Raw genomic sequence first — 25,946 nt, 5'->3', positions numbered from 1 at the left:
TCAGGAGTATTTTCAGTCTAACCATTTACTGAAAGCTTAAATCTCTCCTATTTACTGATCAATTCATCCAAGAGAAGACTCGTTTTCTTTTTGAAACATTAAAGTTTAAAGCAGCAAGATTACAGACAATCAAGTCTTCCTTAATTTTATTTCTAGGTTCTAGGTAAGAATAGTGACAGAAATATACTTTCTTTTTTGAATGTGACAACCACAAAACAATGAAAAATTCAAATGATTTAAAGGCTGAAAATATTCTCCAATTCTTGCTTCTGTCATTGTGTTATCATGTGTCTTAGATAATAAAGGTATTGCTGATTATTTATCATATTATCTGTTATACTGATCATAATGCAGAGAATGACTACAAAATAAATACACAATTTCATCATTTTCTCAAGAAAAGTAAAATCTTGAAAAAGTTATATATATATTATATATACATAAAAATTGATGTACTATGTGGGGCCAAGCTTCAAAGGGGAAAAGATGAAGCCCACAATCTCTATCCTCAGTTAATGCATCTGCTCTTCTGTGAAGGTAAGGGTGGTTAAATAGTACATTAGTTGTTAAGAACACAAGCCCTAGAATAAGACTATCTGGGTTCGATTCACACATTGTTGCTTGTGAAACCTTAGGCAAGTAATTTCCCCTTTATGTGCCTCAGTTTCCTGATCCATAAAATGGGATAACCACAGTAGCTACCTCATATGACTGTTCTGAGAATAAAATTATTTACTGTAAGTGCTTAGAATGGTGTTTAACAGTAATCACTCAAAAGTGTAAGCTGTTATTATTTTGGTAATTACAGACCACAGTGGGGATTGCACATGGCTAGAGAACACAACATGGACTCTCAATTTTCACAGGCTATAAGCTAACACATTTGAAATATTCAACTCACAGTTAAGATTTCTCAAGGTTAATAAAAATGTCTGCATAATTATGAGCAATAGCAATGGTAATGCTAATATAATTAATATGCCGCCAACTTAAGGGTAAGATGTTATAACTAATATTGATACGGGTCTATTCTGTAATCACAAAATTTTAGCTGCATAAAAGTAAAAGACTAAAATATAGCCAGAGCAAAAGAAAGCCACTGGTGTTTCCTCTGTAGTCCTCTGTCACATCAGTGACTATTTAAACAATTCAAGGTATAGAGGAGCAGAAGGGGCATACAAAAGGTCCACCTTTATGGTTCTTTTTTTCTGTTTTGGAGACAGAGTCTCACTCTGTCACCCAGGCTGGAGTATGGCGACATCTCGGCTCACTGCAACCTCCACCTCCCAGGTTCAAGCGATTCTCCTGCCTCAACCTCCTGAGTAGCTGCGATTACAGGCGGCCGCCACCACGTCCAGCTAATTTTGTGTATTTTCGGTAAAGACAGGGTTTCGCTATGTTGGTCAGGCTGCTTTCGAACTCCTGACCTCATGATCCACCCGCCTCCACCTCCCAAAGTGCTGGGATTACAGGTGTGAGCCACAGCGCCCAGCCCCTTCTTTGAAGTCATTCTCTTTCATAGGCAAGGCAGTATTTCGTTATGATTTTGATTGCTTTTATCTCTAAAACGAAAATTAATACCAACAAAAAAAGCTAAGTTGCAAGGGGAAAATATCCTGGAGACAGACAGGGAACAGGACAAAAAGTAAGGTGAGTTGCACTTACAGAGGAAAACCCAATGGAACTGTTTTGTTTCAAAAGGGCATTAATCACTTACCGCAAAAGCACACAACTGCCAAAAAAGATCATCCCACACACAGCAGAAAACACCAATACTAAGAAAAAATATGGCACTTACTTCAATGAGGAAGGCTGTAGCACTTACTTGATTAATTTCATTGGTTAGCTGAGATAAAATTGTGACGCCAATGATGCAGTATTCAACACTATCCTGGGTAAAAATAAAGCATAGGGTAGAAAGAGTTGTCAGGTGTGCTTGGTTTTGGCATCTGGAATGCACTCATGCTTTTGAATGACGGGTTCCTGTGTCCGTAATGAAACTGCCTAGACAAGGCAGCAAGGAATCATAGTTTAAAACTGTTGTTTTGCCAGACATAAAACCTGTTACCACAAAGGAAGACGCACAAATCTGACTTCATCAAAATTTAAAACTATTTTTTTTTTTTTGTTTGAGACGGAGTTTCGCTCCTGTTACCCAGGCTGGAGTGCAATGGCACGATCTCAGCTCACCGCAACCTCCGCCTCCTGGGTTCAGGCAATTCTCCTGCCTCAGCCTCCTGAGTAGCTGGGATTACAGGCACGCGCCACCAGCCCAGCTAATTTTTTGTATTTTTAGTAGAGACGGGGTTTTACCATGTTGACCGGGATGGTCTCGATCTCTTGACCTCGTGATCCACCCGCCTCGACCTCCCAAAGTGCCGGGATTACAGGCTTGAGCCACCGCACCTGGCCCCGAAACGTACTTTTTTTTTTTTTTTTTTTTTTTGAGATGGAGTTTCGCTCTTGTTACCCAGGCTGGAGTGCAACGGCGCTATCTCGGCTCACCGCAACCTCCGCCTCCTGGGCTCAGGCAATTCTCCTGCCTCAGCCTCCTAAGTAGCTGGGATTACAGGCACGCGCCACCATGCCCAGCTAATGTTTTGTATTTTTAGTAGAGACGGGTTTTCACCATGTTGACCAGGATGGTCTCGATCTCTTGACCTCGTGATCCACCCGCCTCGGCCTCGCAAAGTGCTGGGATTACAGGCTTGAGCTACCGCACCCGGCCCAAAACTTTTACATTAAAAAAATTCCCATAAGCATTATAGCATATACATTCAAAAAAGGTAAACTGCAAAACGCATTTACTAAGCTAAATGACAAAAAGGCAACACACTTTACAAAGAGACTGCATACACCAATAAGCAAAAGGCAAAGCATCTAAGGAAATGTGCTTAAGACATAAACAGAAGTTCACGGAAAAACAAATATAAGCAACAAATACATATCTGAAAATTTGTCCAGTTTCACTCATAACCCATACAATGTGATACCAATTTTTTTAACCTATTAAATTGGAAAAATTGAAGTTTAGCTTCCAGGGCTGAGGCATAGGAAAGCAGGTCCTCTTATAAACTCTTGGTGTTAAGTATAAAGTAGATACAGTCATGAGTCACTTAATAATGGCGACACATCCTAAGAAATGTGTTATTAGGGAATTTCATTGTTGTGCTAACATCATAGAGTGTACTTACATAAACCTAATGGTACAGTCTACTACCACCAAGGCTATATGGTATAGGCTATTGTTCCTAGGCACAAACTTGTACAGCAAGTGACTGTCCTAGTATCGAAACATAGCAAAGATAAAGTAAAAATACACTATAAAATATTTTTTTGTTAAAAGCTATACCTGTATAGGGCATTCACTGTGAACAGAGCTTGCAGGATTGGAAGTTGTTCTAGGTGAGCCAGTGAGAAAGTGGTGGGTGAATGTGAAGGCCTAGGACATTGCTGTACACCACTATAGAGTTTATAAATATGTACATTTAAGCTATACTAAACTTGCTTAATAAATTGTGCTACGACATTAAGACAGCTCAACGTCACTAGGCTCCTTTGTCAGCTCCATTATAATTTTATGGGACTGCTGTTGTGTATGTGGTCTACTGCTGACCTAACCATCATTACAAAGGGCATGCTGTATAGCTTTTTTGAGGATAATTTGGAAATATCTTTCCAAGGCTAGGAATTGACCCTACAAACATACCTATTCAAAATATATGTACTGGGCTATTCACTGAAGTATTAATTTAACAGTCAAAAAAAAAAGCAAAGAAAGTAAATATATAGGAATTTGGAAGGATGAGACACGGATTGTTTTTTGCCAACATGCAAATACTGCCAAGACATATTAAGGGTAAAAACATGCAGAAGAGAATATATCAAATAATTCCATTTTGTATCATGTTCAAAAAGTAGGTAAATATGTGTGTGTGTGTGTGTGTGTGTACACATGCTGGTTCTCCCATTCCCATTACATCAAATATATACACTGTACCTGTAAAAACCTTGTGACGTCTGTGATTGCATTTCTGAAGACATAGTCATCCTTCTGACAGTCAAACCAGCCCAGTTTTGTGATTCTGGCATATAACTGAATAAGTGCTTGTGTCACGAAAGTAGCCAACTTCGGTCGAGTGGCAAGGTAATTGAGCACATAGTTCCCTATTTAAAAAAAAACACAAACAAAAACCAATCCATGTAATAGAAAGCTCTGCCAGAGAAGGGCGTGTATCTTTAGACATGCTAAATGGCCAGGAAACTATAAAGGTAGACTATTCAACACAAACTGTCTTAATTATTTCTGCTACTGAGACCTCAAATTTAAGATCAGTAAGTGTTTTAATTCAGAATTTTATTTTGTCACATGAAGAATTTGCAGTATAGCGGCCTTGACTCTACCCCTGGGTAACTAAATAATGTGATCTACACAGAATTCAAAATTGTTAACAATGTTTTTCTTAGTTATTAGCGGCAGTAAAGAGCTTTATCTAGAATTAATTGTGTTGGGCCCTTCACTTTCATAAGCTCAAAATTCTGGAAACAAATTGGATTCTAGACATTCTGTATGGTTAGCAATCTCAGCACGTCATTGAACAAACACATACACTTGACTATTACTAGCACATCACTAAACAAACTATTTTCTTCAAGACAGAACAGAAAATTCTCCACTTACGAATATCTATTCGCTGTTCCAATGGTAAGGGGTTGTTTGTGCGTGATACAAGCTTGGTAAGGCATGTAGCTGCCAGTAACTGGGAGTAAGAGGACTGTGAAAAGAGAGGGAAAAAGGACTTAAGATTGTATGCGGCAAGCCAGTCACAAGGTTTTTTACTTGGAGATCTGTGCTCAGATTCAAGAAAAGGGAATCAGTTTTGGCATACTTGATCCTCTGGGTTTTAGAGGGTCTATCGCTCTGAGGAGAAATGAACCACACAGCCTAAGTTTATTTAGCCGACTTCAACAATGAACAACAGGCAAGATAAAGTGAACAGCATGATCAGTCTGAATCTAACACAAATATCTGCTTCACTCTGAGGGACAGACACTAGAGGGCATCTTTTCAGAAAGAGATAGAAAAAAAAAACAAACCTCTCCCCTCATTTAAACCAAGAAATCTCCCCTTATTATCTGTATGATATTTCACTATCACCTCAAAATATTTCATGGCATGATATTAGGGAAAAAAAGAAGTATTAAGCAATGGAATAGGTTTACCACATTCTCAAATGTCACTTTAACAAGTCTGAAACTTAGGGAGAATCAAAGCATTCCACTCGATCACAATGCATAAGGAGGCATGGAAGAATTCCTCCATGTGGCTGTATTATAATACAATGCCATAAAACAGGAACAGGCTCAGACCATTAAAATATTTTAATCAAGGGTCAAGGACAATCTTCTATGAAACAGAAGTCCTGAAGATCGTAGTCCTGGCCAGGCGTGGTGGCTCACGCCTGTAATCCAAGCACTCTGGAGGCCAAGGCAGGTGGATTACCTGAGGTCAGGAGTTCAAGACCAGCCTGACCAACACAATGAAACCCTGTCTTAAAAAAAAATAAATAAATAAAAAGATGGTAGTCCTTCAGGCTATCCATTTATGTTAGTATTACATAATATCACCAGGTATAAACATTTAAGATTAGTGGTGAGAGAGACTATACTGTCGCTCCAGCAGGAGTCAGCTGGCAGAGCAAGCTGGGCATCTCCCACAGGACAAATACAAGTGCATCAATTCAAACACCAAGTGATTTAAGAGAAATATACGAAACACTATATGCATAAAACTTAGACCACCACACAGTCTCTGACCATGACTTTGTGTCATTCAAATATTTGGGGGGAAAGTCACACCCCTCCACCTCTAAGCGGTAATTTCAACCAATTATAATTTGTTCTATTTATTATATAAACAATAAAAAATAAAGTCACCTAGAATTGTATCCTCTCCACTAATTAACGTTCATTTTTTTAACATTTTGTTGCAGTCTTAAGGCTACTTTTTGGAAAGCAAATTTTGATTAACCAGTTCTTTAGGGATCACTGTTGTTCAGAATACCACATGGCATGATCTTTTCTATTTTCACCTTTTCCACACATATAAGAATGAGGGTTAATATATGTGCCTTTCCTTGGTGCTTTCCCTTTCATATGTGAAAGAGGGTAATATAGGTAAGCACGACTGGGAAGCTGTTTGAGCATTAGGAGAAATATGAGGACTGTATTTCATGTCGCCACTTTGTTGAAAGAAGCCCAGTGCTTACTGCTGAAGTCTGGTTGGGATCTGCCTCTCAGGATGCCTTATTGTAGGACTGTGGCCATCTTGCCAAAGACAGTGATTTTTATCAAATTAAACCTCATTAGAAACATTATTTTGATCACTGCAATGCCATTTTTAAGCTAGAGGAGGTTCTAATCCCATTTAAAATCCTACAATCTCCTGTAATTTCACTGTCAAGGTCACTTTTCCTGGATTTGTAAGGCAATAAACAGTTGCCATGGCAGAGAGGATGCAAAACTCAGAGAAGACTGAGGATGTTATACTAGGACTCAGGATTAAAAAGGTCATTTATCTACAACCCTATCTTATTCTGGAAAGGATAGGATGTGGCACTTAAATGTAAAAGCAGAAAACAAGTTCTGGAAATTTAGGATGAAAAATTACAGAACAAAAATACATGTTCAAAGAGATTTTCTTCATGAGGCTGTATGTATGGCCATTTTGCCAACCTGACAAACACGGTGCTTTTTAAAAGTGAAAATAAGTCAGGGACACCTAGAAAAATAAGGGAACAGAAGCTATCCCAAGCCATCCCTACACAGAGAACCAGAATAAAGTTTCCTAAGCGCCCGTTATCCTTTAGGATTTTCAGATCTTACGCACACTTCCTCTTTCGAGGAGTAGCTGGCACTTGCTCAGGCAATCAGGGCTGTTGGTAAATTCAACCAAGGCTTTCTCTGCCTGGAGTCGAGTGGTTGTATCTGTGGTTTCATACAGCTGTTTGCACAGATTCTCTAGTTGGGCCAGGCTCTGGAAAAGATCAGTCGCGAAAGAAATCAGTTAAGCCTACTATAAATGCAAGCACAACTATACTTAAAATTAACGAACAAACATAAATAATAATCAGTAAAGAAACAATTGATTCTGAACTCTGAGGAGGACCTGGGTAACCTTTACCTAATAACCATTTATAGGTCTCTTTATTTGATGCTATAGAAAATACCTATATACTTTTTCATCGTTCCCTTGAAGATCAATTACACATGATACATTTTTCTCCTTGCAAATACCCAGCCTAAGCTTTCCTAAAAGACTTTCAAATAAAAATTCAGAATTTACTTATTCTGCTATTAATGTAAAAAGTGTGAAATACTAGAGGCACAGCTACTAAAATTAAGCACATAAACATGATGTAAGTGCCCCATTCATTTTCATATAGCTTTAAATATTTCTTTAAGTAGTAGTTATTAGTTTACAATAACGTACATGCATAAAAAGTCACCTGTATGAGAAAACCTCTAGAGAAAGCTTCAGGATGTATTTACGCACCTTCCTCCCTGGATCCCTCATGTTTAAAGTTCAGCAGACTCTCTTCTCCTGTTGCACTTTAAACTCTTACCTCAGTTCCAAATTTAAAATGAAAGGGTCAAAATAAATTCAACCCTAGCATATGCTCACTCAGAGATAAGACAAGGGAAACGCCCACAGGCAAACTCTTCTTTCCAAATCTTGAACCAGTTCCAGGGAGGCAGGAAGGGGTATGGGTGTGTGCTTTGGTCAAAACCCCACAGGGATGCATATATACTTGCACTTAATGCAGTGTTTAAAGGCAAAGAGGAAACTAACTAGTTAAGACTATACTTAAATATCACCTTTCACTGACTTAAGCGGAGAGTAAACATCTGTTAACCTTTAAAGGAATGGTTTGGACTTTAAGAAAAAATTGGAGCCTACTTTCACCAGCAGCAAGTGCAGTTTGAGGGATCCTACTATTAGAAAGGACAATTCTGACAAGAACAAAAATAATTAAGCAAACTAATCTGTGTAAATTGCCTAAAATATATTACACAGCAAGTCTGCCCAAGGCTTTTCATTATCACTTTAGTTCACTATGTCTTTATAAATCACAGCTTTTCCACTATGTAGGAAAGCCCTTAGGGTAGGATTCATATTTTACTCAACCTGATGAATAAATTTCCCACACTCAAGGAAACAAGAACGATGAATATTGACACCCTAAGATCGTCAGTCTCACTTCAGAGAGCTACTGAAAGAACTAAAAAACCTTGCCCTGAAAACAAAACAAACCATCTTCTAAAACATCTTGGGATTTTGATTAGGCTTACGTTTAACTTGTTTCTCTCTGACTTCCAGGGATTCTGCTTAAAATATTCTTCAATTCAAAAGCACAGAGAAAACTGCAATTGCAAAGTCAGATGTCAAGCAATAAAGTTCTACAAGTAGGACCTGAGTTTATTCACATGGCGTATGAACACAAGAAGATAAGGCTAATTACATACATTCCATAAAATACATGCAAAAGCCATTTTTATCCTTGGCAACACTGCTCAAGACCCTATTGAACACTGAATCAGTTTAATTATAACCACTTCTATTCCTAAGCAAGGCATTAAATCTCCTTCACAAAATTATGTTTCAACATTGAAGTCTGTTTTTCCCCACTCCTATATGATGATTCCCTTAAAAGAAAAAAATTATTTAGGAAAATAGGTAACAAGAGAGACATCAAGAGAAAGCCACTGTCACTAAAATCTAAGCTGCTATAAAACCTGGCATCAGGTACTGGGGAGTCGCAGCAGCCTCTGAATGTCCACAGCTATCACACACTTTAAGCTTTTCAACATCCTGAACAGACACTCCCTAAACAGTCGTGGTGCTTAAGGTAAATGACTCTCCTTAAAGTCTGATCAGTTCCCATGGTTCCCCCACTGCAACTCCTGTTTATGTTTATTACAACAAAGTTGTTTACATGACAATGGCTAAGCATCTGTCACAGGTAGTTCCTCACTGCTAAAAACCTAAACGCAGGTTATAGCAGGTTTTTTGTTGTTGTTTTGTTTTGATTTGCTTTAATTTAGCAGACAAAACATACTGCAGGGTAAGTCTGGTAATGAGTTCTCAGCTCAGGAAACAAGACTGTTTAAAAAACAAAAACACAATTTGACCATTTACACAGTTTGAAGAAAGAAAGCTCCATTTTTTGTTCCCAGAAGAACAAATGGGAAACAATTTTGTTTTCCCAAACAATTAGTGGAAACATCTGAAAAACAGGGTCATTTTATTTGGATTGCCCACACTACTGATGAAGGAGAGAAGACTGAGACATTAACATTTATGCTCCTTTGGTTACCAGTGTTTCCAAAACAAATCTAATGGTTAGGTTCTTTGAATCGCCTTTTTTTTTTTTTTTTTTTGCCCTAGCATAAAATAATTTATCCTACCATTATTTGATTAGCTATTAAAACCAGTACTTCACATTAAGGGTGGCAAACAACACACCACAGCACACTCCTTTGCATGATAACATCTATGTCCAGTGTTTTCCTATTTGCCAGTTCTCATTAAGGATATCTATTCTGTGATGCCACTTTGGTCAGAGAAAATCCTCCAGAGAAGAATGTCTATTTTCCATTCCTGAAAAATTGCCTACACTCCATGGAGAAACTTCTGCCTGGTCTTGCTGGAATAGAAAAGCATATTTGGTGAAATGCTTTATAAAAGTGCAAGGTGATCTTCAGCTGGCAAAGTACTGCTTTTTAGTATAAGAAACTCAAGGGGATTAATTTCCAAACCTAGAAACAGACCAATTTCACCAACATAATTACAATGAAGCTATTAAAAGAATGCATCTTCTTTAATATCTAGCAACACCAGTATTATATAGTTTATTCAACTTGGGTAGAGAAAATGCAGCTCAGTTATTCTTATTTCAATATAAGATGAGATTTGTTGAGATTACACACCTTAGAATACAATGATTTGCCTGACAAGCTGCCACTAGATTAGGGGAAAATAAAGATTTTGTTTGCACATTAGACGTTATACTACAAAGCAGAATACCTCAGATTTTACTTTATTTGTATAATATCGCTCTTTAAATAGCCCAATGGTTATACTTTTAAATTAGCCTCACTGCTTAAAAAAATCCACATGGAGACTTTCAGTCAGAGACTAGGATTCATGCTTTTAGTAAAAACTCAATGACATTCCCAATAAAACTGAGTAATGAACTAGACACAAGCATAATCCTTGGGTGACCAGTCAGATCTGCAGGTGTTGTGAGGAGCACATTCTTAACCTGACTGCCACCCAGCCACCTGAGATGAGGAGAAGCTGCCATCATATTACTAAGTGTAGGCACAATCCAGAGACTTTCTAATGAACTTAGATTAGGTTTACCATTTTTGTAGCTGAATTATCACAATTCAAATGCCACAAATGTAAAAAGAATTGTGGAAACCCAAGCCACTTTCACCCTTTTCACTTACACCGGCCTTGGTTGTAATTTTTCTGTGTACTGGGAAACACTATGTTGAGTAAATTAAAATATTTATACCGAACCTTGCCAGAAAATGAACCATTTTAAGAACCTAGAAGGTTAATAAAATTGACATACAAATTACATTTTTATCTATTTAATAAGGCATTCTTAGAGTCAATAATTGAGTAACCAATTATCACAGATAATAAACTTAAAAATTTAGTAACAGCAGTTATAGCTAGAAGGCAAATGGCAAAACAGTATGTAGAGTATGTTATAATTTGTGACGCATGTTAGTAAATTTATAGAAGAAAACTTGGATTAATACAAATCAAACTTAATTGTCTCTGGGAGATGAGAAGATGATAAACTTTGAATTTCTATAACTCTGGAAATTCTGACCAAAAAGAAGAAAAGAACACCCTATGACTCAGCTATTCCACTCCTAGATATACATGCATTCCTCTGTCAGCAGAAAGAAAAAAATCCTAACAACTGTAAAAATAAGCATTTTTTTAAAAGGGCAATTTATGTTACATTTTTTTCCTAAATTAACTCTTCACATTAGTAATATTTTAATAATTAACAGCTTATTCTGTTAACAATCAGAATTCATAAAACAATTCATAAAACCAAACAGACAAAAAGCTATTCCCAAGGCTAAAAAACAACGCTTGCATTTATTACTAATTCTATTTTCTTTTTCTTACCAATGCTGGCAGCTTTGGTGGCCTGAAAAGACCATTCAAGATTTCTTCTTGTTTATAAATTTATATGAAAGGCAATTATGGTGGCCAAAGTCATCTTGGTTTATAGATTTATCAGCAGACTTCTCAAAAGTAATTTACTGGGCCGGGCGCGGTGGCTCAAGCCTGTAATCCCAGCACTTTGGGAGGCCGAGGCGGGTGGATCACGAGGTCAAGAGATCAAGATCATCCCGGTCAACATGGTGAAACCCCGTCTCTACTAAAAATACAAAAATTAGCTGGGCATGGTGGCGCACGCCTGTAGTCCCAGCTACTAGGGAGGCTGAGGCAGGAGAATTGCTTGAAACCAGGAGGCGGAGGTTGCGGTGAGCCGAGATCGTGCCATTGCACTCCAGCCTGGGTAACAACAGCGAAACCCCGTCTCAAAAAAAAAAAAAAAAAAGTAATTTACTGCAATAGAGTTCACAGGGCAAACTTGCTTGCTCTTTCAATAAGAATGTTTATAAATGCACACTATTATTTTTAAAACTCAGTTTAAGGAAAAAGTTTACCACGTCAGTGCCAAATACTTATTTATGTACTTTACAAGAGAGTAAGCCAAGCAGCCAATAAGCAAATGAAAAGGTGTGCAACCTCAATACTCATCAGGAAATGTAAATTCAAACCAGGATGAGATAACCATTAGAATGACTAAAATGAGGCCAGGCGTGGTGACTCACGCCTGTAATTCCAGCACTTTGGGAGGCTGAGATGGGCAGATCACATGACTTCAGGAGTTCCAGACCGCTTGGCCAACATGACGTAACTCTGTCTCTAATAAAAGTATAAAAATTAGCTGAATGTGGTGGCACATGTCTATAGTCCCAGCTACTCAGGAGGCTGAGGCAGGAGAATTGCTTGAACCTAGGAAGTGGAGGTTGCAGTGAGCCAAGATCTTGCCACTGCACTCCCGTCTAGCAACAGAGTTAGACTTTGTCTCAAAACGAAAAACAAATGACTAAAATGAAAAAGCCAAGATCAAGCATGTGGAACAACTACAACTTGTGTGTTGCTAGTATAGTTTGAATTGATTCAAATACATTAGAAAACTGGCAGTATAAACGTACACATATGAAGGCTGTACACAGTGGCTCATACCTACAATCCCAGCACTCTGGGAGGCTGAGGTGGGAGAATTGCTTGAGCCCAGGAGTTCAAGATCAGCCTGGGTAATATAGGGAGACCCCGTCTCTACAAATAACAACAACAAAACAACAACAACAAATAATAATTAGCTGGGCATGGTGGTAGAGACCCTGTCATCCTAAGTATTCAAGAGGCTGAGACAGGAGGATTGTCCAATTCTGGAAAGTCAAGACTGCAGTGAGCTGTGATCATGCCACTATACTCCAGCCAGGGTGATAGTGTGAGAAGAAGAAAGAAGAAAGAAGAAGAAGAGGAGGAGGAAGAGGAGGAAAAGGAAGAGGAAGAAGAGGAGGAGGAGGAAGAGGAAGAAGAGGAAGGGGAAGAGGAGGAAGAGGAGGAAAAGGAAGAAGAGGAAGAGGAGGAAGAGGAAGAAGAGAACACCCCCTATGACCCAGCTACTCCATTCCTAGATATATATCCAGTGGAGATGTGTACCAAGCTTATTCATGGCAGCACTAAATATAATAGTTCCCAAACAGAAAGCCAAATACCCATCAAGAGCAGTATGGGTGTTTCATTTCTTAATTTGTATGCTAGTTACCCAGGCATGTACAGTTTATGAAAATTCACTGAGTTTGTGAATTTCTAATTTGCATATTTTAATTATTTGTATATTTATAATTCATTTTTCTGTATGTATGGATGAATGCCACCAAATTCTTTACTTATAGTCATCGATTACTTTTTAATACTAATGGAAAGAAGTTTTCATCAACAACCTACAACTGCACTTTAGATTCAGAATGTTCTAGTTTTACAACACTTAATGCTTTTATAACCATGACTCCCATTAGTTTATTGGGAAGAACTAGGGTAAGGCTAAGAGAGTGAGTAACACTTTTTGGTTGCAGATGCTGTGTACATCTATTGCGGTAAAACAAGATAAAATATATGTTTTCCGCAGTGATAAGGCTATGCCAGAGCCTGGCGTGCATGAGATAAGGATGGCAAGTCTGCTACCATATGAGACTGCAAAATTCTACATTTAACTTCAAAATACTAATCAATTCTAACTTGTAATAAACAGATGATCTTTGCGTTGTAGGTAATACGTGGCCAAAACACATGTAAACACATTACTTCATGAAGTAAATAGCCATACTGAACCTAGTCACTTAATGGTTTATTGACTTATAAGTTTAACCCAAAAGAATTCACTTAAGTTATCACTAGAAACTGGCGGGGATACTTTCTCACAGTCACTAATGGTGTGGAAGAATGAAAGCTGCAGTACAAGGTGAATCCTCTAAAGGGGTTTCAATCTGGGAGCCTAAAACTGGCCCATACTGATTTTTGTTTTTTGTCCTGCACTGTGGTTTTAAAGTGACACAGTTGACAATATTTCATACTATCTGGTTTTCCAGCTTCCTATGAAAAATTAGAGCTCTGAAAACACTGGGCCTGCATTTTGACGGGTCACAGAGGCAGTGCTTTACTGGGCAGGCTCTCTCTAGTTCGCCACGGCTCCTCTGTAAACAGTTGTTGTCTCCCCTTGCTCTCCTGCAATTTTGTCTCTTATCAGTGGTTCATTCCAGAAGGTCAAACTTAAAAAGTAGTGTGCATGATAGGACAACAACAGATTTGGGTTTAACTTTGGGTACTACTGCGTCACAAAATTTGGTTAAAACACAAGGAGCTACATAAAACTTAGAGAAAAAGAGTTCAATTGATACTGGATCATTAAATACTGGTCTTGCTACCTAAATGTGTGACCTGGTTAAGTTAACTTCCAGGAACTTCACTTTCTCATATGTAAAGTACATATATATATATATATATATATATATATATTTGTGTATGTGTGTGTGTGTGAGAGAGAGACAGTCTTGCTGTCGCCCAAGCTGGAGTGCAATGACACGCGCGCTCTCAGCTTACCGCAACCTCCGCCTCCCAGGTTCAAGTGATTCTCCTGCCTCAGCCTCCCAAGTAGCTGGGATTACAGGTATATGCCACCATGCCTGGCTAATTTTTATATATACATATTTTTTTGAGACGGAGTTTCACTCTCGTTACCCAGGCTGGAGTGCAATGGCGCGATCTCGGCTCACCGCAACCTCCGCCTCCTGGGTTCAGGCAATTCTCCTGCCTCAGCCTCCTGAGTAGCTGGGATTACAGGCACGCACCACCATGCCCAGCTAATTTTTTTTGTATTTTTAATAGAGACGGGGTTTCACCATGTTGGCCAGGATGGTCTCAATCTCTTGATCTCATGATCCACCCGCCTCGGCCTCCCAAGGTGCTGGGATTACAGGCGTGAGCCACCGCGCCCGGCCCTAATTTTTATATTTTTAAGTAGAGACGGGGCTTTACCATGTTGTTCAGGCTGGTCTCGAACCCCTGACCTCATGATCCACCCGCCTCTGCCTCCCAAAGCGCTGGGATTACAGGCGTGATCCACTGCACCTTAAAAGACACTTCCAGTTATAAAATTCTTTGATTGTAATATACTATCTTTCGTATTTTAACTATATTAGTGAATCAGAATTCCAAGTAAACAAATATTAAAATGATCATGAAAACGATGATTAGGACAATTTGTTTTTAAAGTGAGAATGACATTTTAAAAAATAAATTGGGTAACACTCACATCCCTGTGATTGCAAAAAACACAAAACAACTTGAGTTACCTAGTAGCAGGAATAAGGTTTCTTTTGGAGTTGATTCAATACAGAGTAATAGTTAAGATTTTAGGTGGCAGACAAATCCTTAATGCTCCATCTACTACTGTAGGAGCGTGATTTGAGTTACTCAAATCATTCAAACATGTTCCCTTTCTTTTACATACAAATAACACCCACTTCCCAAGGTTGTAAAAGTCAATGAAGTATTGTGTGTAAATTGATAACCATTACTGGCTATTATCGATTCTACTGGCTACCCAAAACTCTGGAGAACAGCAGCTTTTAGATTGCTTCGATAAATGCACACAAAATCTGCACTGTTTCTTCTAAGGGGATTATAAATGCCGTTTCCCTGTAGGACCAGGGGTACTGGGGATAAAATATGTAATTCATCCTCATTATTCCAAGATTCAGTTTTTGTGAATTCAACTACTCACTAAAATGTAACCATCAAATCAATATTTGCTCAGGGCACTTCCGCAGTCATTCACGCACATGGACATGGACAGAGTGGTCAACAATTTGAGTCACCTGACTTACACATTCCCAGCTGAGGTTGAACACTGCCATGCTTTGCCTTCTTTTTTTTTTTTTTTTTTTTTGAGACAGAGTCTTGCTCTGTCACCCAGGCTGGAGTACAGTGGTGCGAACTCGGCTCACTGCAACCTCTGCCTCCGGGGTTCAAGTGATTCTGCTGCCGCAGCCTCCCACGCCAGCTCGTTTTTCTATTTTTAGTAGAGACAGGGCTTCCCACTGTTGGCCAGGCTGGCCTCGAACTCCTGACCTCAGGTGATCTGCCCACCTCAGCCTCCCAAAGTGCTGGGATTACAGGTGTGAGCAACCATGCAGGCCTTGCTTTGCCTTCTTGTTTCGGCTTTCACACTGTAAACAAGCGTAAGGTCCTTTAGGGTTTTTTTTTTACTGCCATGTTTCTTGCAGTTTTGTGCTTTTTGTTGGTAATTCCACCGCTTAAAATGGCCCACAGATTGCTGAAGTGCTGTTTATGTCTAGCTCCTAATTTCAAGAAGGCTATGATGTACCTTACAGCAAAATTGTATGTTAAATAATTCAGTCATGAGTTATTGTGCTTTTGGTCATTAGTTTAATGTTAATAAATCAATAACATGTATTATAAAGTATCTTTAAACCAAAACACAAATAAAACAAAGTTGTATATTGCTTGTTTGATGCAAATGTTGTGACCAGAGGCTGGCCTGAATCTAACCTTATATGTGCCCAAGGAGCAATGGGTCAGTATTTGCTAATTCGGTGTTCTTGGTGACTTTCTAGAACATGACAACAGGAATAATGAGGATCAGTTCCATTTCTGGCATCACTGGATGGGATTCAGTACATATTTCCCCATATAACTATATTTAATGCCACTCTTAAAGGGGATTTGTTCAAACGAGAGTATTTATTAGCCAACATAATTTCCATATTAATGTCTGTACAACTGTCTCAAATGTTTGCTTAAATCGCCATTTGTATTAATTATGCATATACTATGACTTTAGTGAGCACAGTGCATGCACAGGATGGAAATGGAAAGTACAAGACTGTCTGGCACACAGTAGTCACTTCATAAGAATGTCTTAACATTTGGCTGGCCGGGCACGGTGGCTCAAGCCTGTAATCCCAGCACTTTGGGAGGCCGAGGCGGGTGGATCACGAGGTCAAGAAACCGAGACCATCCCGGTCAGTATAGTGAAACCCCGTCTCTACTAAAAATACAAAAAATTAGCTGGGCGTGGTGGCGCATGCCTGTAATCCCAGCTACTCAGGAGGCTGAGGCAGGAGAATTGCCTGAACCCAGGAGGCGGAGGTTGCGGTGAGCCGAGATCGTGCCATTGCACTCCAGCCTGGGTAACAAGAGCGAAACTCCATCTCAAAAATACAACAACAAAACAAAACAAAACAAAACAAAACAAAAACATTTGGCTAAGTCTCTTAAAGCTTCCAAAGGAACTTCTTATTTAAAATGGCAGATTGATCACATATCTAATTTTGTTCCCTTCCAAAACTCAACTAAAATACTAAAGGTATTAAAAACAAAAGAAAACCCCTAAACTCTCACGATCCCACAGGATAGATAGGGAAGACAAGAAAAGGAACAACATAATTTTAGAATAAAAAAAAAAAAAATCAACAGTAACTGACTTAAATGACCCAAGAAAACCAAATCCCTAGCCAGCAGTGAGAAAAGCTGAAAACAAACCCCATTTATGCTACCTGCTCAGATGTTAAGGTGAAGTGGGGTGGCCCAAACAAGGAGAAACAGGGTGAAAGTATCTGAGAAGTGAGATTCCCAGATAGTCCTCTTCACTGTACACCTCTCAGTAACTGTTCTTGTCTTCGGACTGGGAGAAACCAAGCCAGTCACAAAAGCACATCTGAAGCTATGGGCACCCTGTAGCAAATAGGCTGACGAAGCAGGAGTGCCACTCAGTCTTCCCTCACTGGATTCCACACAGAAATTTCAGTGTGTAGACATACTCTTTAGGCAGGAGCTTAGAAGATTTTCCCCTGAGAATCTCATGAGTTACAAGGCAAAAAGTTGCATATAAACTAATATGCGGGTTACCCCACAAACTGCACACCCGATCACCCTCTTGTAATGCCTCAGCAGACAAGCCTCACCATGCTTTCAAAGCTTCCAGTCGGCTTTGTATTCTCTTAATCTTGATAATGAGCAAATAATCAAGTATTATAACCTGAAGAAAGCCTTTAACATGCAAGACAGACAGCTAAACAAGCAGAAAGCAATCTGGAACAAGTAAAACTATATAGGGAGAAGAAAACTTGACCACAAAAACAAAAGATGAAAGATGTGGAATAGGATGCTCCAGGAAAAAAAAAAAAAAAAAGAGATGTTAGAAAATAAACACACGATGACAGCGACAAAATATTCTACTGAGAGGTGGGAAGGGCTATGGGCGGTGGCTCACACCTGTAGTCTCAGCACTTTGGGAGGCTGAGGCGGGTGGATCACGAGGTCAGGAGTTCAAGGCCAGCCTGGCCAACATGGTGAAACCCTGTCTCTACTAAAAATACAAAACTTAGCTGGGCATGGTGGTGGGCACCTGTAGCCCCAGCTACTCAGGAGACTGAGGCAGGAGAATCACTTGAACCTGGGAGGTGGAGGCTGCAGTGAGCTGATACTGCGCCACTGCACTCCAATCTGGGCAACAACGCAAGACTCCGTATCACATAAAAAGAAAGGTGGGAAAATAAAGTTAAAACTCACAAACAGAGCAAAAGGACCAAGATGGAATGAGCAAAGTTTAAAAAAATCAGAGGCCCAGTTCAATAGGTCTAACATCCAATTAACCGGAGTTACATGGAGAACAGAGAATGGTGAAGGAAAGGAAGTTATCAACAAAATAATTTCAAATAACTTCCTAGAACTGAAGAACATAAGCTGCTAGACTGAAAGTGTCCACCTAATGCCAGCAGAATACATGAAAGTCAACCTACACTACTGTGAAACCTCAGAAACCTGATGACAAAGAGACGATTCTATAAGCTGCTTTTAGCAGACAGAGAAACACACACAAAACAAAACAACAGGATCAGGAATCAGATGACTCCGGACATCACAAAAGCAACACTGGAAACAAGAAGCCAACAGAACAATTTCTGTAAAATTCTCTAAAGAAAAAGCTCCAGCAGGCCGGGCGCGGTGGCTCATGCCTGTAATCCCAGCACTTTGGGAGGCTGAGGCAGGTGGATCACGAGGTCAAGAGATCGAGACCATCCTGGTCAACATGGTGAAACCCCGTCTCTACTAAAAATACAAAACTTTGGCTGGGCATGGTGGTGCGTGTCTGTAATCCCAGCTACTCAGGAGGCTGAGGCAGGAGAATTGCCTGAATCCAGGAGGCAGAGGTTGCGGTGAGCCGAGATCGTGCCATTGCACTCCAGCCTGGGTAACAAGAGCGAAACTCCGTCTCATAGAAGGCTATACTCAGCCAAGGACAGAATCACATGCGAATAGAACTATCTTTGGGGGTTTAAGGCCACAAAAATCGGCCAGGCGCGGTGGCTCACGCCTGTAATCAGCAGTTTGGGAGGCCCAGGTGGGTGGATCACCTGAGGTCAGCAGTTCAAGACCAGCCTGGCCATGATGGTGAAACCTCATCTTAAAAAAAAAAAAAAAAAAAAAAAAAAAAAAAAAAAAAAAGCCACAAAAATCTATCTTCCATGCTCCCCTTTTCTAAGAGCTACTAAGGAATATACTTCACACCAAAGTAAGTGTAATTCCATAAAAATGTAAGCATGGGCTGGGCATGGTGGCTCACACCTGTAATCCCAGCACTTTGGGAGGCTGAGGCAGGTGAATCACCTAGGGCAGGAGTTCGAGATCAGCCTGACCAACATAGTGAAACTTGTCTCTACTAAAAATACGAACATCAGTTGGGCGTGGTGGTGGGCACCTGTAATCCCAGCTACTCTGAAGGCTGGGTGAATTGCTTAAACCTGGGAGGCGGAGGTTGCAGTGACCCAACATCACACACCATTCCACTCTAGTCTGGGAGACAGAATAAGACTGTGTGTCAAAAAAGAAAATAAGGTAAGCACAGAATACAAGACACGAGTCATATGGTCATACTGATCCTATGAAACCCAACAGAGAAGAGGGATTTCAAGGAAATCTCTGAAAGGATGGTGAAGGGAAATCTCAGGGCAACAATTCTCAGTTGGCCATTAAGAGCAACCAGTCCTGGCCAGGTGCAGTGGCTCGCGCCTGTTATCCCAGAACTTTGGGAGGCTCAGGCGGGTGGATCACAAGGTCAGGAATTCAAGACCAGCCTGACCAAGATGATGAAACCCTGTCTCTACTAAAAATACAAAAATTAGCCAGGTGTGGTGGCGGGTGCCTGTAATCCCAGCTATTTGGGAGGGAGGCTAAGGCAGGGAATTGCTTAAATCCAGAAGGCAGACGTTTCAGTGATCTGAGATCATGCCACTGCACTCTAGCCTGAGCAACAGAGCGAGACTCTTGTCTCAAAAACAAACAAACAAAAAGAGCAACCAGGCCTTATTCAAGCAGAGTGGCTTAAGGGACAAATCATATTCACAGAATTATCACCAAGATCTGTGCCACCAATGCCCACTTTGACCTGAGAACAGAATACCTGGATGAGAATTCTCATTTAAGATTTAATCTTAATCCAGGTTGAAGTTTAGTGAACAGAAAAGCCCTCAATTGACAAATAACCACTGTATTTTAAATTTGGAAAGTTTTTCTACAAAGATGCACAATCATTTTTAACTAATGTTCCAAAGAAAAAAGGCAGTTTGAGTTCTTATAAGGAGGGAAAAAAAAAACAAAAAAAAAAACCCATAGGCCTGGCTTTTGCCACCTTCACTTCCTTCTTTATAAAAGGGAAGGTTGTTTAATGCCTTTCATGGAACTTGATTCTGCATGGACAATATTAAAAGACCAAAATGACGTACTCTGCTATGAAAATGGCTGAGTATAAAAGATTATACAGGCTAGGCAGATCACTTGAAGAAAGGATGCCAATACCCAGCTATTTGAGAACCCAAATTTGCAGTGTGAAACAACTACATATGTAAATAAACTTTTCTGCTATATTACCATTTCCCTAGAAACTACATTTTTATAAGCAGTTTATTTATCTCCCATACTGGGAGAACAATCCTATAATAGCTCAGTACTCCTAAGAATGTTAACCAACATCTCAAATAACTTAAATTGATGTGATAACTGTCTTGAGATTGTCAATTTTTTTCCTTATAAATAGTGATGTTTATCATACAGTAAGCAAGGTCAAACAATTGACTTCTAAAGTTCTGGAAATGATAGCCTATTGGCTGATATGAAAGGAGTCAAAATATGAGAAAGAGTTGTATAAACTCACTTCATTAAGTTCTGATTTCCAAGGGCTATTTGTTGGAGTTCTTATGTAAGCTTTACTGCAGAGGGACACTGTTGGGCCAGTGCACATTTATTTATTTATTTATTTATTTATTTTTAGACAGAGTCTTGCTCTGTCACCCAGGCTGGAATGCAATGCACGATCTCAGCTCACTGTAACCTCCACCTCCCAGGTTCAAGCAATTCTCCTGCCTCAGCCTCCTGAGTAGCTGGGATTACAAGCACATGTCACCACACTGGCTAATTTTTGTATTTTTAGTAGCGATGGGTTTTCGCCATGTTGGTTAGGCTGGTCTTGTGACCTGACCTCATAATCCACCTGCCTCAGCCTCCCAAAGTGCTGGGATTACAGGCATGAGCCGCTGTGCCTGGCCCACATTTATTATTTCATGTTTTTACTATCTATGTGATACAATATTCAAATCGGATTATTTGGTGTATTTAGTGAAGAATCCTATTAAAACCTCCATTTACACACTGCATTACATATAACAGAGCAAAGGAAGTGATCAAAAACACACACTCACCAATTCTCTGAGGCCACCAATCACTAAGCTCCATCATTATGTTTTGCAATGACTAGATAAAAAGGATTTCAGATTCAAGCAATTATACCTAGGTATATTATTAGGCTGGCCAAATACATAAACTGACCCACAGGAATATCAAGGAACTTCAGCAGTCTTTGGATTCCTCGGTCCCTCTCTTCTTTCCGTATTGCATTACTTGTTCTTACAATCTCCAGGATAGAAATTGCATTTACAAACAGAATCTAATTTGCTTAAGAAAATGAAAAGGCTAGTTACCGAATGAGACAAAACATTCATTCACAAAAATCTGATATAGGACTGATCCCCAAAATATACAAAGAACTCTTAAAACTCAACAATAAGAAAACCCAACTAAAAAAAATAGTCAAAAGAGGGCCAGGCGCAGTGGCTCACGCCTGTAATCCCAGCACTTTGGGAGGCCGAGGCAGGTGGATCACGAGGTCAAGAGATCGAGACCATCCTGGTCAACATAGTGAAACCCCATCTCTACTAAAAATACAAAACATTAGCTGGGCATGGTGGTGCGTGCCTGTAATCCCAGCTACTCAGGAGGCTGAGGCAGGAGAATTGCCTGAACCAGGAGGCGGAGGTTGCGGTGAGCCGAGATCGCGCCACTGCACTCCAGCCTGGGTAGGGCGAAACTCCATCTCAAAAAAAAAAAAAAAAAAAAAAAAAAATAGTCAAAAGATCTGACCAGACACCTTACCGAAGATATACAGATGGCAAAAGATGGTTAACATCATCTATCATCAAGAAATTGCAAATTAAAATAACAGTGAGATGCTACTACACACCTAATAGAATGGCTAAAACCCAAGACATTTACAACACCAGATGCTGGCAACGATGTGGAACAACAGGAACTGTTGGTGAGAATGCAAAATGGTACAGCCACTTTACAAGACAGTTTGGCAGTTTCTCACAAAGCTAAACATACTCTTACCATATGATCCAGCAATTGCGGTCCTTGGTATTTACCCAAATGACTAGAAAACTTATGTCTACACAAAAACCTGTACACAAATGTTTATAGCAGCTTTATTCATAATTACCAAACTTGGCTACAAAAAGACATAGAGGAACTTAAATGCATATTGCTAAGTTTAAAAAGCCAATCTGAAAGGCTACATCATTGGATGATTCCAACTACTATCTGACATTCTGGAAAAGGCACAACTATAGAGACAGCAGAAAGAGCCCGGAGTTTGCAGGGGGGAGGAATGGTGGCCACAGAGGGAAGGAGGGAAGGATGAAGAGGCAGAGCACAAGGGATGTCTAAGGCAGGAAAACTGTTCTGTAGTACACCATAATTGTAGATACATGTCACTGTATCTTTGTCAAAACACACAGAATACAACACTGAGTGGCCTTTAGTTGTTAATAATGTATCAATATTGGCTCATGAACTCTTAATATACCATGCCAATGGCAAGCTGTTAATGGGGGTCATAACAGGGTATGTGAGAACTCTGTACTTTCTGCTCAATTTTTCTATAAATCAAAAACTGTTCTAAAAATAAAGTCTAGTAAAAACATCGAATTTGACAGTTTAAGAAGTTCTATTCTTTCAGAGTATTATCTTAACACTGGCTGGTTTACTATCAAATGTTTAATACTAAAACATGACATTTTACAGCTTCGCTTTCATACCCAACTCCCTAATACCTGACGGGGCAATAGAATGGTTATAATTCTCTAGCTGAAAACACGGCTGTTAGAACTCTGACATTCATTGTCAAAGCCAATGTACTGAGTGTGGCTCTCTGCCATTCTAAATTAGAATTCATACTGTACCTATGTGGTATAAAATATTTTTCTGCTAGAGGATCTATATAGAAGAAAGTCCTTCAATTAGTTAGATTTACAAAGCCACTTCAAAGTAATACTTATAATAAATAACCTACTGTTACTTTCTAAATTATTGCTCACCACCCATCCAAACATATGTCTCTATAGATAGGTCAGCAAAGTATACTTCGGTTTGCTGTATGGGTCTTCTATTTTATATAGCAACTCTGGAGTTCTAACCTGCTTTCAAAATTCTGAATACAATTCTGACACACTTCAACAGTTGAAAACAGTTAAAAACATTTTCCTGCAGCTCAATCAAGCATTTGCTTCCATTAGAAAAAAAAAAAAAAAAAAAAGACTACAACACTCAATTCACCCGATAGTAAATTGCAGCAGTTTGTTGCTACACCTCTACCTAGCAAACTGTGTAACAAAAAAGTCAGTGTGCAACATATCAATACATTTATTTTTGAACATTCCTAATAGTTTTCACTTACAAGCTTGTTGCAGGAAATGACTACAGGTATTTTACCATCCCTCACAGCCTAAAGTGGCATGTTTTCTAAGCCAAAGTTTCGAAAAGGAAGAAGGCAGGCCATCCTAGGAAAGGAGAGAAGTTGACAACTGCTGAGCAGGTCATTAACGCCAAAGAGACATTTTTCCACAATGTGGGGATAATAACTGGATTTTCACTGAAATTGGCTGAGTCTGGGCTGGTTATCACCAGTCTCTCCTATCTTGAACTGCTCTGTCTCCATCACTTCTAGGGATTCACACTGTAGAGACAGCATCAGGATCGACAGCTATACAACTCATAATTAATATAAGACTTTAATGAAAATTCCAGTACCATAAATACTCTTTAGTAAGAATTTTGCAAAATACTGAACTGAGAACACGAGGCTCTGAAAAACCTTAGCAATAGTTGGAGACAGTAACAAAACAGTTGACAACACATCTACATGGCTACTGGGTCTTCTAAGTATGACCAGATGCTGACAAGATGCAATAATATTCCAACAAAATGGGCAGAAAAGCAGACTACTGATGTGCAAATCAGAAAAGGGTTTTAACTGGTAGTTTTATGTGCAGTTCTGCTCTAGACTATTTATGTGACTCAGAAGTCCCCTAACTCTTGAATGTTTTTATTCCATTACATGGGAAACAGAATCCATACAACAACAAATACCTGAGTCTCTTTGCGCCAAGCACAATTCTAAATGGTTGATTAAACATATTATAATAAATTATAGGGTACGTTAGCAGGTGATAAATACTATGAAAAAAACAAGAGTAAGGAAGACTAAGAATACATGTGGGTATATACAGCATTGCAGGTTGCAGTATTCAACGGGGTAATTAAGGCAGGCCTCACAGGTTAAGAAGAAAAAAAATAAGAGCCCAAAGTTTTAGAAGGTGAGGTACTTAATCAAATAGATGAGCATGTCTACCTATGTCACCTAACAAGGATTCTCTCTGGATAAGGCCCACCATGTCCTCAAAAGGAAAAGACTGCCATTTTGCTGAGTACCAACTACGTGCTGATCCCTGTGCTAGGTACATTATTTATTTACTTACTCTGAGACAGAGTCTCGCTCTGTCACCCAGGGTGGAGTACAGTGGTGTGATCTTGGCTCACCCCAGCCTCTGCCTGCTGGGTTCGAGTGATTCTTGTGCCTCAGCCTCCCACGTAGCTGGGATTACAGGCATGTAGTATCAAGCCCAGCTAATTTTTTAATTTTTAGTAGAGTCAAAGTTTTGTTATGTTGGCCAGGCTGATCTGAAACTCCTGGCCTCAAGTGACCCACCCATCTCAACCTCCCAAAGTGCTGGATTATGGGCATGAGCCACCGTGGCAGACCCTAGGTACTTTACATATGCCTCATTTTCTATATAAATTTATGGTAGAATATCAAAATCCCATTGATGGTTTCATTTTCTAAGACGTAAAGGCTAATACAAATTTTACATAAATTAATTCAAGGAAAGGCTTCTGAAAAACTAATAGGAATATATGTGTATATACTATATGCTTTCAATTCATAGAACTCTTTTAAAGTTAAATTAAAATCATCTGTTGTAAGATACCTCAATTTGAATTCATCTAAGAAAAGTCCATGTAATATTATTTGTAGACTAATAAAGATAACTTGAAACTAATTTGACAGTCTAGCTGCTTAAGTGAAAATACCATTCATGTTCCCCGAAACAGACACGATGCAACGTAAACATGTCAACATAACCTCACCAACAAATCTCACTCATTTGATGGAGAGAATAATTGTCACTTTTCTCTTTAGAAGAAAAATTAGCTCCTCTAAGTTTAGGAATATAAACTATTCCATCAATGAATGGCACTAAAACTAATTAAATCCTCAGGTAAGTGTTTCTTTGAAAATGTCCTTGAATGTCTATGAAACAAGTAAGATTACGAACGACCTTAAAAATTTATCTCTGTTCTTGCTTTGGTGATTAGGTTTAAAGCTAAGTCCTTAGAACTACCTACAAATTTCTTCAGAAACGTAAAAGATTTCCCAAACTGCAATACATTAAATGCCTACCTGCAAATCTCTACCAAAAACGACCAACAGTGTTCACTCAAGTTCAGAACTGAATAATATCTGAGAGCAAGAGACTGAAGACACTGAGGCCAAGTGCTTTTTAAAAACATGGCCTAG

At 39.3% G+C, this 25,946-nt stretch overlaps 1 protein-coding gene across 4 annotated transcripts in view; it reads right to left on the bottom strand.

Moving 5' to 3' along the window:
• Positions 1-25,946, bottom strand: part of XPO7 (exportin 7) — an 89,667-nt gene that overhangs the window by 30,921 nt on the left and 32,800 nt on the right. Inside the window, exons 1-5 of one of the 4 annotated variants that reach the window (XM_039461050.2) lie at positions 7,556-11,113; positions 6,890-7,036; positions 4,682-4,775; positions 4,001-4,167; positions 1,799-1,891 (exon numbers count right to left, since the gene is read on the bottom strand). In XM_039461050.2, the coding sequence (XP_039316984.1) occupies positions 1,799-1,891; positions 4,001-4,167; positions 4,682-4,775; positions 6,890-7,036; positions 7,556-7,576 (522 nt within the window). In that variant the 5' untranslated portion in view covers positions 7,577-11,113. Of the gene's footprint in view, positions 1-1,798; positions 1,892-4,000; positions 4,168-4,681; positions 4,776-6,889; positions 7,037-7,555; positions 11,114-25,946 lie in introns of those variants that run through there. The other 3 variants (XM_003937147.4, XM_039461051.2, XM_039461052.2) reach the window with 3 other exon arrangements.

The sequence above is a fragment of the Saimiri boliviensis genome, chromosome 13 (genome assembly GCF_048565385.1).
Source record: "Saimiri boliviensis isolate mSaiBol1 chromosome 13, mSaiBol1.pri, whole genome shotgun sequence".
Classification (NCBI taxonomy): domain Eukaryota; kingdom Metazoa; phylum Chordata; class Mammalia; order Primates; family Cebidae; genus Saimiri; species Saimiri boliviensis.
This window is presented reverse-complemented; position numbering and strand designations above follow the sequence as displayed.